General features: G+C 38.3%; 1 protein-coding gene across 1 annotated transcript in view; it reads left to right on the forward strand.

Moving 5' to 3' along the window:
• LOC115221781 (high affinity copper uptake protein 1) overlaps window positions 1-15,978 on the forward strand; it is a 61,490-nt gene that overhangs the window by 18,669 nt on the left and 26,843 nt on the right. Inside the window, exon 2 of the mRNA XM_029792007.2 lies at window positions 15,826-15,915. Within this exon, the coding sequence (XP_029647867.1) occupies window positions 15,853-15,915 (63 nt within the window). The 5' untranslated portion in view covers window positions 15,826-15,852. The remainder of the gene's footprint in view (window positions 1-15,825; window positions 15,916-15,978) is intronic.

Consider the following 15,978-nt stretch of genomic DNA (forward strand, 5'->3'; position numbering starts at 1 on the left):
GAAAAGATAGAATGAAAAGTGAAAAGGTAAATCGAGGGTCTGAAGTGAATGCTAAGCTGGGGCTGGAGAAAAATAAACCTTTTACTGAGGCAATGGTCAAGCAGAAAAGAGGATGGATGATAAAAATATTGAATGGTCTTGTGGCACTAAAAAGCGAAGGGAAAGAGACCCACAGACTGAGGAGAGCAGGTAAGAAGAGAGAAGGAAATATAGACAGGAGGTAGTTGACAGCGATAGATAGAGGAAGAAATGAAGGGTGGTTAAGAGAGAAAGGAAGCAGATATGTAGAGAGAAAGGCAGATACGGAAGGTTTTGCAAACAAGAGATGAGAGAAGACGAGAGAGAAGGATAGAAAATGGATAGAAAATAGAGACAATGTCGAGCAAATGTTGACCTGTGTGTGTGGTGCCTCTGAGTATGAACTGAAATGGGTGCGTAGCGTTACATGAACTCATAAGAAGCTTGGAAGCATATATACAATGTTATATATAAGTTAAGAATCTTGCTTGCCAACAACATGGTTTCGAGTTTAGTCCCACTGTGTGGCACCTTGGGCAAGTGTCTTTTACTATAGCCTCAGGCCGACAAAAGGCTTGTGAATGAATTTGGTAGACGGAAACTGAAAGAAGTCCGTCGTATATATATATATATATATATATATTATATATATATATATATTGATAAAAACGGTAAAACAACAAAAGAAAGAAAGAGACCTCGATATTATGTAAATAGAGGAATTTATCTGTAATTGTAATATGTGACAATTATTCGGTAGCCATGATAAAACTGAGTTTTTCATAGCATTTTTCCGATCGCCGGATAACTGAAGAGATGGCAGCGTGGGTTTCCACCTCGGCATCCGAAACTCGGAGTTTTATCATCGCTACCGAATAATTGTCACATATTGCAATTATATATATATATATATTATATATATATATATATATATATATATATATATATATATATATATATATATATTATATATACACAGGGTGCGTAAGGTATTTGAGGATAGTTATAAACTTACACAAAAATAACTCTTAGAAACGGACAATAATGGTTTTTTACTGAAAAAGGTTTTGAGGATAAGAACAAACATTGTTTCGTCATTTTATTCAAAAAAGTCTCCTTCAGCTTCAATAACGGCTTCCATGCGAAGTCAAGTCTGAATAGCCTACATGCCAGGATCAAGTGGTCTGTGTTCACATTGGACATTATTCTGACTATGGAGGCTTTTAGGGATTCTTTGGTGTTATGAGGGTGCTCATTAACCTCTTTCTCAACTACGCTCCATATACAGTAGTCCATTAGATTGAAATCTGGGGAGCTACGAGACCAAATGTTGGGGGTTAGGTGGTCATGAATATTTTCCGCCATCCATTCCTGCGTTGCTGTAGACTTGTGTGATGGTGCCGAGTCTTGTTGAAACACGTAAGGTCTTCCGTTGCGTACATTATCGATCCATGGCTTAACCGTTGTATTCAGAACATCTATGTAGGCAGTAGAGTTCACTCGAAGACCTTGTGGAAAGAAGTGAGGCATCACATGTCCTTCATTGGTGACGACTCCCAAAACCATGAGAGTTGCGGGAAATTTTGTATGCATTACTCTTGGAACCTCAGAAGGGTCTGTACATAGCCATCTGTCATTTCTTCAGTTTACTTTCTGATCTTGATCAAAGTTTTTTCTCGTCTGAGAAGAACCAAATAACATCTTTCTCCTGCTAAATTTTAAAGTTTGTTCAGGAATCTTTTAGATCTGATTAAGCGATTTTACTTCACAGTTTCTGATATGAAATGACCTTTTCTCATCGCATAAGATTTGTATCTGATATCTTCGTGGACATCATTTCGTATTGTTCCCATCTGACACATGGTGTTCTTTTGCAATCAACCTCATGGATCTTCTGGGATTATCATCAATGGTCTGCTTTACTTGTTGAATAAATTCTGATGTTCTAATAGCATCAGTGCGTCTACAATGTTTCTTACGTTTTGATACTGGCGATACATTTCCGTCTTTAGCCTCTACCTCCTTGCGAATTTTGTAGACGAAGGGTCTAGCGACTTTTAAAAATCGTGCTATTTCTAAATTGCTATGTTCAGCCTTTATAGCCACGATGACTGAGTGCCTCTTCATTTCTTGTGTGATCATAGGGTCTGCCATTGATAATTATGAAATATAGAAAATATTACGTCGATACGTTTATATATTTGTTGTGCAAGATTTTTTATGTGAAGTCGTGTGTTGAAACAGACATTGTTGTATTTTGGAATGGACATTTTGCCAGTTTAGCCAATAAAAACTCACTGGTGCCAAGCTGTATCGGCCTTTGCCTTTCCCTTGGATAGCATCAGTGGTGTGGAGAGGGGAGGCTGGTATGCGTGGGCGACTGCTGGTCTTCCATAAGCAAACATGCCCAGACTTGTGCCTCGGGGGGGGGGTAACTTTCTAGGTTGCTATACCATGGTCATCCATGACCGAAGGGGGTCACATGACGAAAGAACTCTGGCCGAAATAAGATTAAGATTCATGTAAAAAATAAATAACACTGAAACAAAATAACACCAAATATATAGTGCGTGTGTTTTTATTGGCTAAACTGGCAAAATGACCATTCCGAAATACAACAATGTTGATATGTCAAAAATAACGAGACAGAAAGAAAAAAAACGTGAAGGCTCATGCAAAAACGTGGAACGAGAGAAAAGAAAAGAAAAGTTTAAAAAACCTAGAGCTTTGTCCTTTTTTTACAGTAGGAGCCATTAATTAATGTAACTGGTGCCTTTACAGAAAGGAAAAAGAAAACTCATGTGTTTGCATTTGCTATAAATTCCGGAACTGGAATTCCCTGTTTCTTAAAGTATGAAACTATTAGTGTGGTGGAATGAACAAAAATGAGCTCCATCCAGTGAGAAGTTAATATAATTGGACCTTTTCGGTTTGAACGGCAGTTTTTAGCATAATTTCTAGGTAACTAAAACATTTTAAACTTCGTATACTGGTAGAATGTGTTTATAAAACATCTTTTTCTCTTGGTTTTATTGAGAATATTCTATAGTTTGTAAGATATTTGTTGTTTTTTTCTTCAATTTCTGCAATTTCAACCAATCACTGACGTCCATTGAGGTAAACAACATTCTGTGCCGTATGAATATGTCCCTCGTTTAAGAAACAGATTGGGTTTATTTACATTTGTGAAGAAAAAAGATACCCTTCCCCCCACCCCTAACCCTAACCCTAAAATAGATTGAAATGCAATAGATCGATACTAGGGTCATAATTATGGGTGACAATTTCATATGACACCGCTAGAAAAAACTGCCGTTCAAACCGAAAAGATCCATATAATTTGATACACACAGGATTTAAAGATGTGTGTTATTTGTATTAATATAAATATTAAAGTATCACAAATTTCATAGAAGAGAACACTGCTTTCAATGATACTTGTTTTAGGCAATTCACTGTGACAAAACCAAATATATTCACAATTTATGTACAACTTCTATAACAGTGTCGCTATTTTGTAATTCAGATTTTTTTTTCTAAATTAGTGACGAGTTACTTGCTAAATACTATGGGTTATACACCGCAATTATATTAACCATACATACATACTGTCTCCCTCTCACACACACATTCACATAATTAAAAGAAAACGGGATTTAAAAATCCAGATATCAATAAAAAAACTCAGTATTAAAAGAATTTGGTTATAAACGTTCAATAACCAGATACCAGTAAATATAAGGAGAATACACATCGCAGGTAAATCCTCATGTATGACAGGTAAATCCAACAACCCTTTTGCAGAATTTCGAGAAATTCAGATCATTTAACAACAAAAAAATATGTACAGAGAAAATTATATCTTTATTATAGATACCACCTTATAAAGCCGAGAATTATTTCTATTGTATTAGAGAGTCTGACGAGCTGTCCACAAGACATTGGCTTTGTGGGTGCGAAACCTTGGGTAACTCTATGTCCAAGCTATAAAATTCTCTTGTAACAACAGGGGCGAAAATGACTGATATTCTTGATTCCTCTTGATCTGGAAAAAAAAAAGAGAAATGCAATATACTCGCTTGAAAGCCGTACACCGTAATGACTTTTAAGCTAGACCCCAAAACCAAAGAGAGCTAAATAGCATGACTATAATAGTCTATATTGACTATATAACCCAGTGGTGTTTGCTCAGAGGTTAAGGACGGATGAGAATTTATTCTGTAATGCAAGCATTCTATTGTTCTAGTGCCAAATTGAATTACAGCTGTTGGCAAATTTGTGCCAAAATTCTCATCTCTGCGTAAAATTAACGAAGGAAATGTCATTTATCTCCCTCTTGGTCTCTGACATCATCTTACAAACGCCAACTAAAATGGCGTGAATCAGCCAAGCTTTACCCCCTAGAAGTAGCAACCCAAATGCTTTTAAATCAGATTCCAATACTAGATGTTCAAGAACCAAATGAAGGGCAGATTTTCAATCCCGGGATCATTCTAATTCCAAAAAGTTATAAAGTCTATGTAGAGGAAAAGTAGTCTGAGATACAGGGGTCCTAGACAGACAGAATTTCACTTTTATTATAATAGATGAAAAATTATTATAATTAATAAATGGAATGTTTGAACGTCTTTCTAAATTTATGGCAACATCTTATTGTAAAGTTTCCATTAAAATTCGATAAAATTAATTTAGATGTAATTATATAATACATTTCTTCAATTCACACGTTGAATTACCAATATTGTATGATGGTGCATAACTAATAATGGACCGCTTTAAACCATACTTAATTTTCTTATCCTTTAAATCCCAAATGCATTTACTAATATTTGTAGAGTTATTCTTTATACTATACTTAAATGAATGAGATTGATTATGAAATCTAGATTTCCAAACTGTAGCAGACGAACCAATATAATAATACTTACGATCTGCAGTTATTACCTTACACTGATATACTATATTTCCCCTTAAACACTGATTTTCTAAAGGGCATAGAATTTTGTTTTGATAATTACACTGTGATTTATTCGCTTGCATTCGGTACTCAAAGTTAAAAGAATTTCCACTAGTTCTCCTCTGCAAATTAGGTGCTAAAGTGGGATTATTATCATTACAATTAACATTGACGCTAGGTGACATTACAGTTAGGTTATCACCTAGCATTAATATTAATTGTACTACTATAAAAACACTACCACAAAAACTAAAAGGAAAAACAGTCCACCAAGAACTATGGATCCAAGCTGATCAAATGTCCACCTCTAAAACCATTGCTTACCATCCCATTCAAACCCACGTACCAAAGAAAGATTTTAACTCAACAGAGACTATATAAATCCAATATTAACTTCTGTGCGTCGCAGTCTGATGATGGCTCAGTTGCCCGAAACATATATATATATATATGTATGTATCTCCAGACACAATAACACACACACGCGCGCACACACATACACACATACATATTTACATGCAAGGGGATGCTGAAAAGTTCCTGGCCTTGGGTAAATAAAAATACAGGAAGATCAGTTAATTAGGATTTTATTCAACACCTTCCTCTCAGATTTACACACTTATTGAAGCTGACCTTCAATTTTTCTAAGCTCTGTAAAACAACTCAGAAAGTTGGCCTCCAACCAGGCCTTTCGCGACACCCGTAAAACCAGGAAATCTTCAGCCCCCTCTTATATATATATATATATATATATTTTCACGTTCATTATATATAAAAACATTCATTCTTATATATATATATACACAACATGCAGAGATGCAGCACGGACTTTGTCAGTGAACAGGTCGCGGATTTTAGCGACAAAAATATTTTGACAAATTAAACTTAAATGTTGAAGTGAATCGAACGGCTTTGGTGTGTTTCTTAAATGGCTTATAAACACCTTCCACGCTGCAATTGTCTTCGTTTCAGCACACGATCTCAGATCAAATTACTTGCTATGCGAGTACATCTCCGTAATATATATATATATATATATATATATATATATATATATATATATATATATATATAATATATATATATATATATATATATATATTTGTGTGTTTTTTGCGTTCTTGTCCCACTTTGTAATTTATATTTTATATTTTATATTTGATTTCTATATATTAAGGCGGCGTAACGTACCCCTATCTCCTATGTATATATATATATATATATATATATAATATATATATCCCAATTTCGCCAATCTCTTTCTTGGCTACATTGAGGCCCAAGTGTTCTCCCAGTTCTCTGGGCCGACCCCCGAACTATACGGTCGCTATATCGACGACTGCGTAGGTGCCACCTCCCTTTCCCGTGAACTTCTCTGCCAATTCATCTCTTTCATTTCCAACTTTCACCCCTCTCTTCAATTCACCTCCACCATCTCCAACACCTCTGTCAACTTCCTTGACATCTCTCTCCGCATCGATCACCCCTCCCACTCTCTCACCACCACCGCCTTCTTTAAACCTACGGATTCCCACCTCTATCTCAACTTCTCTTCCTCCCACCCCTTCCACACCAAACGAGCCATCCCCTACTCCCAGTTCCTCCGCCTCCGAGTTTGTGCAGCCGCGACCAGGATTTCGAGACCCAATCTCAATACCTGGCCCGCATGTTCAGACTCCGAGGTTACCCACCATACTCCTCTCTGATGCCCTCACCCGCGCCCATCGCATCGACCGCACTACCGCCCTGTCTCCTTCCCCCCGCCCACCCCCCAACCGCACCCCTTCCCCCTCCTTTTCCACCCCTCTACCCTACCCCTTCGTCGCAAGATACTACGTGCCTTCCGTCGCCTCCAGCTTGATCCCACCACCCGCCCCATTTTCCCTAACCCACCCCTGTCCTCTTTCAAACGAGCCCGCAATCTGCGTGACCTCCTGGTCCACAGCACCCTCTCTCCTTCCCCCTCAGCCCCACACGGATCATTCCCTTGCTCTAGATCCCGCTGCAACACTTGCCTCTTCATAACCAACACCACCGCTGTCACCGGCTCCAACCAGCATACTGTACGCATTAGGCACTCTTTTACGTGCACATCGTCTGGCCTTATTTACTGCATTAAATGCAACCTATGCGGGATGCTGTATGTAGGACAGACGGGACGCCGGTTGTCCGACCGTTTCACTGAACACTTGAGGGACGTTCGCCTACACTCTTTTTCTCCCGTCGCACGCCACTTCCGCTCGACCGGCCATTCCCTAGAGGACATCTCAGTGTTTGGTCTCGCCCCCCACAATGGTCGCCCACTTTCCAGGCTCCACTTGGAGCAACGCTACATCTTCACCCTACAAACTACCACCCCACACGGACTTAACACAGCCCCCTCCTCTTGAGATCCGCTTTTTTTTTTTTTTTTTCCCCGGATACACCACCCACACATACCCACCCACCTACCTCGCACACGCCTGTTCACACACACACATACGTAGACCCATCTACGTACATACATTCACACATTTAATCACACACACTTATAGACATACATGCACACACTAACATACAAACCAACATGCACATACACACACATACATACACACACATACACACATGCACATACATACATACACACACACATACATACTTGCACACACACACACACAGACATACATACACACATACATACACACATACATACGCATATACATACACACACACTCACACACACACACCGCACGTACATACTTCACACACACACACATGCACACATACATGTAGGCACACACATACATACATACCCACACATGCACACCCTTACACTGAATGCACACACACATACACCTTTTTGCATCCAGCAGCCCCCTCTTTTCTGCTTTCCGGTTTTGGCTGATGGATCCTCGGTTCCCGCGTAGCGGGGCGTTCGAGGGCCTTTGCGCTCGCGCGCCTTGGCGCGCGCTGGGGCTTGGTCGGCCCCTTGGGCTTGCGTTGTACCGCTTGTGCGTTGTGTGCGTGAGCGCGCTTCGTGTGTGTGGGCTTGCTTCGGATGTGCGCGTGCGTATGTATGCATACATACCCACACACTCGCATGCATCCCTACCCACATACATACACGCACACCTACTCACACACACCATACCACACCACACACATACCCGCACACACACACACATACATACATACACACACATACCTACTTCAGACATACACACACACAGACATACACCCATACACTCACACTCACACGCATACACACACACACATACACACGCACACGTACACATACACACACACACACCTACATACATACATTACACTTGTACACACACACACTTACATTCATACACACACACACCTACACAGCCATACCCTCACTCAGACACACACACCTACCTACACACACACACAAACACACACAGACACACACCCATACATACATACATCTACACACACACGCCTACACACATACATACACACATACATAAACACACACACATACACATACACACACATACACACACATACGCACACACACATATACTTATACACATGCACACACACACACATACATACATACACCCATACACATACACACACACACATACCTACATACTCCTATACGCACATACATACACACAGACATACACACATACACACTCACACAAACATACACACACACATACTTACACACACACTCACCTGCACGCGCACACACATGCATGAAAAACACCCATACACTCACACTCACATACGCACACACCAACATAAACACGCACACGCACACACACACCTACACTCCCACACACATACACACGCACCTACATACACACGCACCTACATACACACGCACCTACATACACACGCCCACACACCCACATACACACACATATACACACGCCCACACACCTACATACACACACATACATACACACACATACACGGACACACCCATACATACTTACATACATACACCTATACATACACGCCTACACACCTACATACACACACATGCATACACACACACACATGTACGCACATACACACACATATACGCACATACATATATACCCACACACATGCACACACACACACACATACGCACATGCATGCATGCTGCACACGCAGCACACCTACACGCATACACACACACACACGCACGTACACATACATACATACACACACACATACATACACCCATACACATACATGCATACTACACACACATACATACACACTCACACATACATACACACACACACACTCACTCACACACCTGTATGTACGCGCACACACATGCACATACACACACTTCCACACACCCACACTACATACATACACACTCATACACATACACACACACACGGACATACATCTATGCACACACATATATACACACATACTCACATACATTCATCGGACACACTGACACCCAGACATACACACAGACACACTCACACATCCACACACATACATACTTACGCGCATACTCGCGGGCGCGCGCACACACGCGCTTGCGCCGGTTCGCGCACGCATACGCGCCGCATGCACCTCGCTCTTGGACCCGACGAGACCTCCCGCTCGTTCCTGGGACCGTCGCTTGTCGTTGGGTTTTCCCACGCCCGTCTCCGCGGGACCACTCTTCCATCTTCCCCTCAGCTGGAGTCCTTTTTCCTTAGCCCCCCCTTTTTTGTTACACACACGCGCACACATATACACACATTGCTTAAATATATACATTACTCTTACACACATTCAATCTACTCGCCATTAATACTACCACGACACTGGACACACACACACTACTACTCAACACACGCTGGCACGCTACACGCCCCCACCCCTTCCCCTCCCTCCCTTCCTCCTTCCTTCTTTTTCTTACTTACTACACTGCCATGCCTACCACCACTGTCTCGCCCTACCTCACACGCCTACACACGGACGCACACACTAACACATACATATATTTTCTGTTTTTTTATCTCTCCTCACACACACACATACACACACGCACACGCACACACTCACACATACACACACATCTGTTGCGTTACCACCTTGTCTCCACTCTTTTGGCTTTAAAAACCTACTTTGCTCTTGTATCGTAAACTTCCGCCTTTCACCATGTGTAACTCGTAAACACCAGTCGTTTTTTTTTTTTCTCTATCCCCTGTTGCCCGTTTGGGATCTTTCTTTTCTCCTCTCTTCTTCCTTCTTTATGTTTCCGACGAAGAGCTCCGCTCGAAACGTCATACCTTCCTGCTTCCATTTCCTGAGCGCCTATTAATAATATACTGTAATTGTTCCATTGTTGTTGTTTTTTTGTTTTCCCGTTTGGATTAAAATTATATATATCTATATATATATATATATATATATATATATATATATATATATATATATATAATATATATATATAAGAAGTTTGAAAACGCCACTATATAAGATAAATTTTAATTTTCTTAGAAATTTTACATGCTTCGGTTCTTCTTGAAAAAACGAACCTTATCAAAAATATTTTAAAAAGTTAAGTGTAATAAAAAAGTTCATAATTGTTTCTTACTGGTCTCAACAGAATCCACGTGTTGGTTTTTTGTGGGGATGAAGCATAGTAGCTGTTTTATGTGTTCGAATAAAATTATATATATATATGAGAGTTGGTTTGGGGAATTGAAAATGTATTTGTGTGTTTTTTAAAACGTGCTGTAGGTTTTAAATTTTGTAACAGATTCATTAAAATAGTAAACCGATTTCGCCAATTTTGAAAAAACATGCTAAAAAAGATCAAATGTTCATACAAATTCCAATATTCAATAAGTCTCAAAGTTCAAGTGTTCTTTGAATTTCACAACAGTCATATGATTAAAATTCAGTAACATTGGGTTGTATTAAGAATTAGAAACGACGAAGTTTTGAAAAGAGTAAGAAAAAAAGGTGGGGGAGAAAAATTTCCTTTACAATTTTTGTCGTAGTGTATGGTTTTGCTGATGAGAATTTGAATTGTTTTAAGCTAAAGTGACTTTGTATGTATAGGTTTTAAGGTGAAGATTCAAGTTCTGATTGGTTGACAATTTAATGAGGTTACTTATATTTATCCGCCTATGGTCTAGCAATTTGGCTAGCTGACTATCTGAATATGTCACTTGTTTTTCGGATATTCAGGTCACGTATTTTGGTTTGGCTGAAGTCTGGCGGTCTGGTTAACTTCCTGGTTGATTTTTTGTATGCGTAATTTGTTCTTGTCTGACGGTCGTCCAGCGTTCCGGTTGGTTGATTCCCTTAAGAAGTCACTGGTCTCGGTCAGTTCGGTGATTATATTATTTTATTATTTTTTTTATTAAACTGGCCAGGCATTTTCTTTCGAGAAAATATTTTTTAAAGTTGTCTTGCAATCGTTTTTCCTGGGTTTCGGGATTGGACAAAATTACGCAAATTTTTCTTGCCAACATAAAATTAATACTGATTTTCAGTGCGCCTTGGATGGCAAGAAGAGAATAGTTTTGAGTGCTGGCTTAAAATAGATGTCGTATTCAATCTTTGCATCTCTTTTTTGATTAGGATATCCAAAAAGGGTAGTTGTTTCATTCTCTTCAAGAATGGGCTATCCGATTCATATTGTTCTTTAAATTTTGATTCATAGTGGCTAAACCAATCAACATTTTGGTTTCATCTTTGAAGAGGAACTACTTTATTATCACAACTTTGTTTCCTGAGTCGGATGGTGTCGTTAAAAAGTTTCCCTTCAGCCTGCTTAGAAATTTCTACAACCATCTTCTCAAACACCTCCCCCGCCACACACACACACACACACACACACACCGCCTTGAAGGGATTTGGCCAAAGAAATCGACCCACGACTTATTTCTTAAGCCTACTACTTATTCTATCGGTTTCTTTTGCCGAACCGCTAGATAACGGGGATGTAAATATACCAATACTGATTGTCAAGCAGTGATGGAGGGACAAAGATACACACATACATACATGCATTTATATCTATATCTATCTATCTATCTATCTATCTATCTATCTATCTATCTATCTATCTATCTATCTATCTATCTATCTATCTATCTATATATGTTGTATGTATATATATGTATATATATGTATATGTATATATATGTATATATATGTATATGTATATATATATATATATATATATATATTCAGATGGATATGGTACTTAAGTTGAAGGCACCAAAATTTAGTATGGAATTATCCATATAATTTAAAATAAGGTGATTATAATCAAAATAAGCATTACCTCTGGATATTCTTGTTGCTTATTTGATTCTCTCTCTCTCTCTCTCTCTCTCTCTCTCTCTCTCTATATATATATATATATATATATTATATATATATATATATTATATATATATATATACATATATATACATACAGAGGTAGAGATAGTTCCGCTTATCCGCTAAATACTAATTAGCGAAGCTACCTTTTTCTTTAGCAGATTAGCGTTTTCGTTTATCTGGGAAACCGTTAGCAAACCAATTAGCTTCCGATAAAATTAGTTCCGCTAACTTCAAGGCTCGAAACGTAAAAGACTTCCTTACCTTCCCGAGCATCAAACTAATACACTTGCTTCTTGTTTATACACCCGTCTGCGTCTTCTGTTTTTCTGTAAATTTCGACTATATAAATTTACCGTTCCGTCATTGATGAGATCAATAAATTTCTTTATTTGTTCTAAAAACGATCATCCATATTGCATATTTCCGTTTGAAGGATTACTCGGAAACACACAGCATGCTATATAAGCTTGTCAGATCATCGTGTAACTCGAATCATCGTTACGAAAAATTCCTTTTCACATTGTTTTTCTTGTTGTAAAATGATAGTGCGTTCCGACAAATGTTTTTTCAAAGCAACGACAACAAACAAATAACACAATCATTTTTATGCATGGAAATGATTTCTAAGCACACACACAGTTCAATATGTATATACTTATAAACATTTGAAGAGAAATACTTTAGCTAATGATTAAGAATCGTAATATCGAAACAGGGTACACTGTCTCCTATCTTTTAGTCCATCATGATTTATCTGAGCGTGAAGAACTTATCCAAAATTGTTTAATGTTTATAGCGCATCATCTCTTCGTAGAGCTCTGTGTAGGAACTGAGCTGAGTGTTAAACTATTGTAATTCTTATCTTACGTTCACGATTGATCCATGGAATTGAATAAAGAAGTTGTATTCTTAGGGATATATTCTACTCTCACATTATCAGAAATTTCAGTTAAGCTCATTTGATGTCACGGTGCATTGTCTCAAAGGAGCAATGCTTTGTTGGAAATAACATATCCAACAAGACAAAGATGCTTGCAGACTACTTTTCGAAAAGCTCTTAGTCATCGATGCCTTCTCATTTGAATGTAAAATCTGAGGCAAATTAAAGTTTGTACAACTCTTGAAAGATGTTGGATTTTCAGAGTGATACACGAATAGAGGTTAAATTTCACATCTCTAGCAACATTTCCTCCCAGAAGAAGCGTTGGATGATATCAACTTCTGATTTTGACTTTTCTTCTCGAGAAATAAAAGTTCAAGCAGGCATGACCTTTCAGAAAATTGGTTTCAATATTGTATATTGTTATAGTGTGTAGCCCCTTTGACAATAATTTTCCCCCTGCTGCCCAGGATAATTTGTCAAAGTTTCTGTGTCAGCAATGGTAGCTCTACTGGGCATTTTAATGTTGTGCAACTTCAAATGCTTCTTAACCCTTTCGATACCAACCTGACTGAAACCGCCTCTGTTTTTGTAGTACATATGTCTTGTTTTTATGTTTTGAATTAAAATCTTCCACCAAACCTTAGTCACAATTTATGTTCCTAGCACTGGCTTAATGATAACCAAGTTATTTTACTAAATTCTTTGTTATATTTAAAGTAATTGAAAGAAACAAAGAGCATCTCAAAATGAATACGGTAACGAAAGAGTTAAACCTTCCAAACCAGGTTTTAGTAGTCAGAACAGACTTTTCAATAGAAGTTTCACTTTCCTTGTAGAGTAAATCATCATACAAACTTTTGGCGTTTTTTTTTTAATTATCGTGCCCAAAACCATCGTGCACATTACTTTGAGCTCTTGAGTAAAGCTCTTTCTTTCATGTTTCTCTAGTCTAATCAGCTGAAATTAATAAAAAAAACCCCAAAAACAAAACAAGTCATAGTACCTAACAACTATGAAAAATTGATTTCGTTACTTCTTCAGAGCTTTCTAGATGTCGGCTACTTACTATGAAGAAAAAGAAGAAACAACAAAAGCTGTAAAACAACTGAAATTCGAACTAAAACTGGAACAGCAACGGATCATGATAAAATGACGGCAAGAAAATCCCCTTCATGGCAAATATATGGTGATGGAGAAGAAACAACAAATCATATTGTCTCTGACTGCCAGTCCTGGCTAAGAAGAAATATATTCCCAGACACTACAAAGTTGGGACTTATATACACTGGAAGCTATGCCAACACTATGGAATAACAACGGAAAGAGATGTTATAGGCACACGCTAGAAAAGGTCACAGAAAATGGGAAAGTAACTATATTAAGAAATTAAGACCAACAGGGCAGATATAGTTGTCAGAGATTACCAAGAAAAAAATGCTTTCTAATCGATGTATTAATACATCAGATGACAATGTTTCTCAAAAAGAAACGGAGAAACTGTCAAAATACAAAGATCAAAAAATAGAGGTAACTCGAATGTGGAACCTAAAAATAGAAATAATTCTTATTATAATAGGTGCATTAGGTATGATAAAAAAAAAGCAGGACTAACAAGTATATATAACATACAAAAAAATAACACTACTGGGCACCGGACACATTCTAAGTAGAACACTTCCAATACAATGAAAATAAGAGCACCACAGCACATACTCAAGGCACACAGAACTGCGCTCGGTAGTGCAGTGAAAGCACGTGATAAGAATAAGACCACTGAATAACAATAATAATAATAATAATGATAATAATAATAATAATAATAATAATAATAATAATAATAATAATAATAATAATAACAATAATAATAATAGGGTGCCAACGAGGCTCATATGAATGCAAAGTTCAATTCCTAATTAATTGCTTGATCCTTGAGAACTGTCATAACAAGTGCAGAAAGCTTAGTTTTGCATGGATTAGTTATAAAGGCAGACGAAATGCCGCTAAGCATTTCGCCCGGCGTACTAACAATTCTGCCAGCTTGCCACCTCATGATACTAATAATGATTTCAAATTTTGGCACAAGGCCAGCAAGTTCGTGGGATAGTGGATTACATCGACCCCAGTACTCTGGTGGTACTTAATTCATTGACCCCAAAAGGATGAAAGGTAAAGTCGACGTCAGCGGTAGTTGAACTCAAAGTAGCGATAGGAAATACCTATTTTTTTACTACCCATAAGGGGCTAAACAGAGAGGGGACAAACAAGGCAGACAAACAGATTAAGTCGATTACATCGACCCTAGTGCATAACTGGTACTTAATTAATCGACCCCGAAAGGATGAAAGGCAAAGTCGACCTCGGCGGAATTTGAACTAAGAACGTAACGGCAGACGAAATACCTATTTCTTTATTACCCACAAGGGGCTAAACACAGAGGGGACAAACAAGGACAAACAAACGGATTAAGTCGATTACATCGACCCCAGTGCGTAACTGGTACTTATTTAATCGACCCCGAACGGATGAAAGGCAAAGTCGACCTCGGCGGAATTTGAACTCAGAACGTAGCGGCAGACGAAATACTGCTAAGCATTTTGACCGGCGTGCTAACGTTTCTGCCAGCTCGCCACCTTCCTCATGATAATAACAATACTTTATTTTCGTTGCAGTTTTGACAGTTGATCCGAATAAAAAGTATGAAGAATAATATGACTGGCATGGAAATGGGCGGTGGTATGAATATGGACGGTATGAAGATGGTGAGTATAACAGTTTACTCCAGTGACTTTCATGTTTTATAAGACATACTTTTGTGTTTTCAA

Source organism: Octopus sinensis, linkage group LG18, assembly GCF_006345805.1.
Source record: "Octopus sinensis linkage group LG18, ASM634580v1, whole genome shotgun sequence".
NCBI lineage: Eukaryota > Metazoa > Mollusca > Cephalopoda > Octopoda > Octopodidae > Octopus > Octopus sinensis.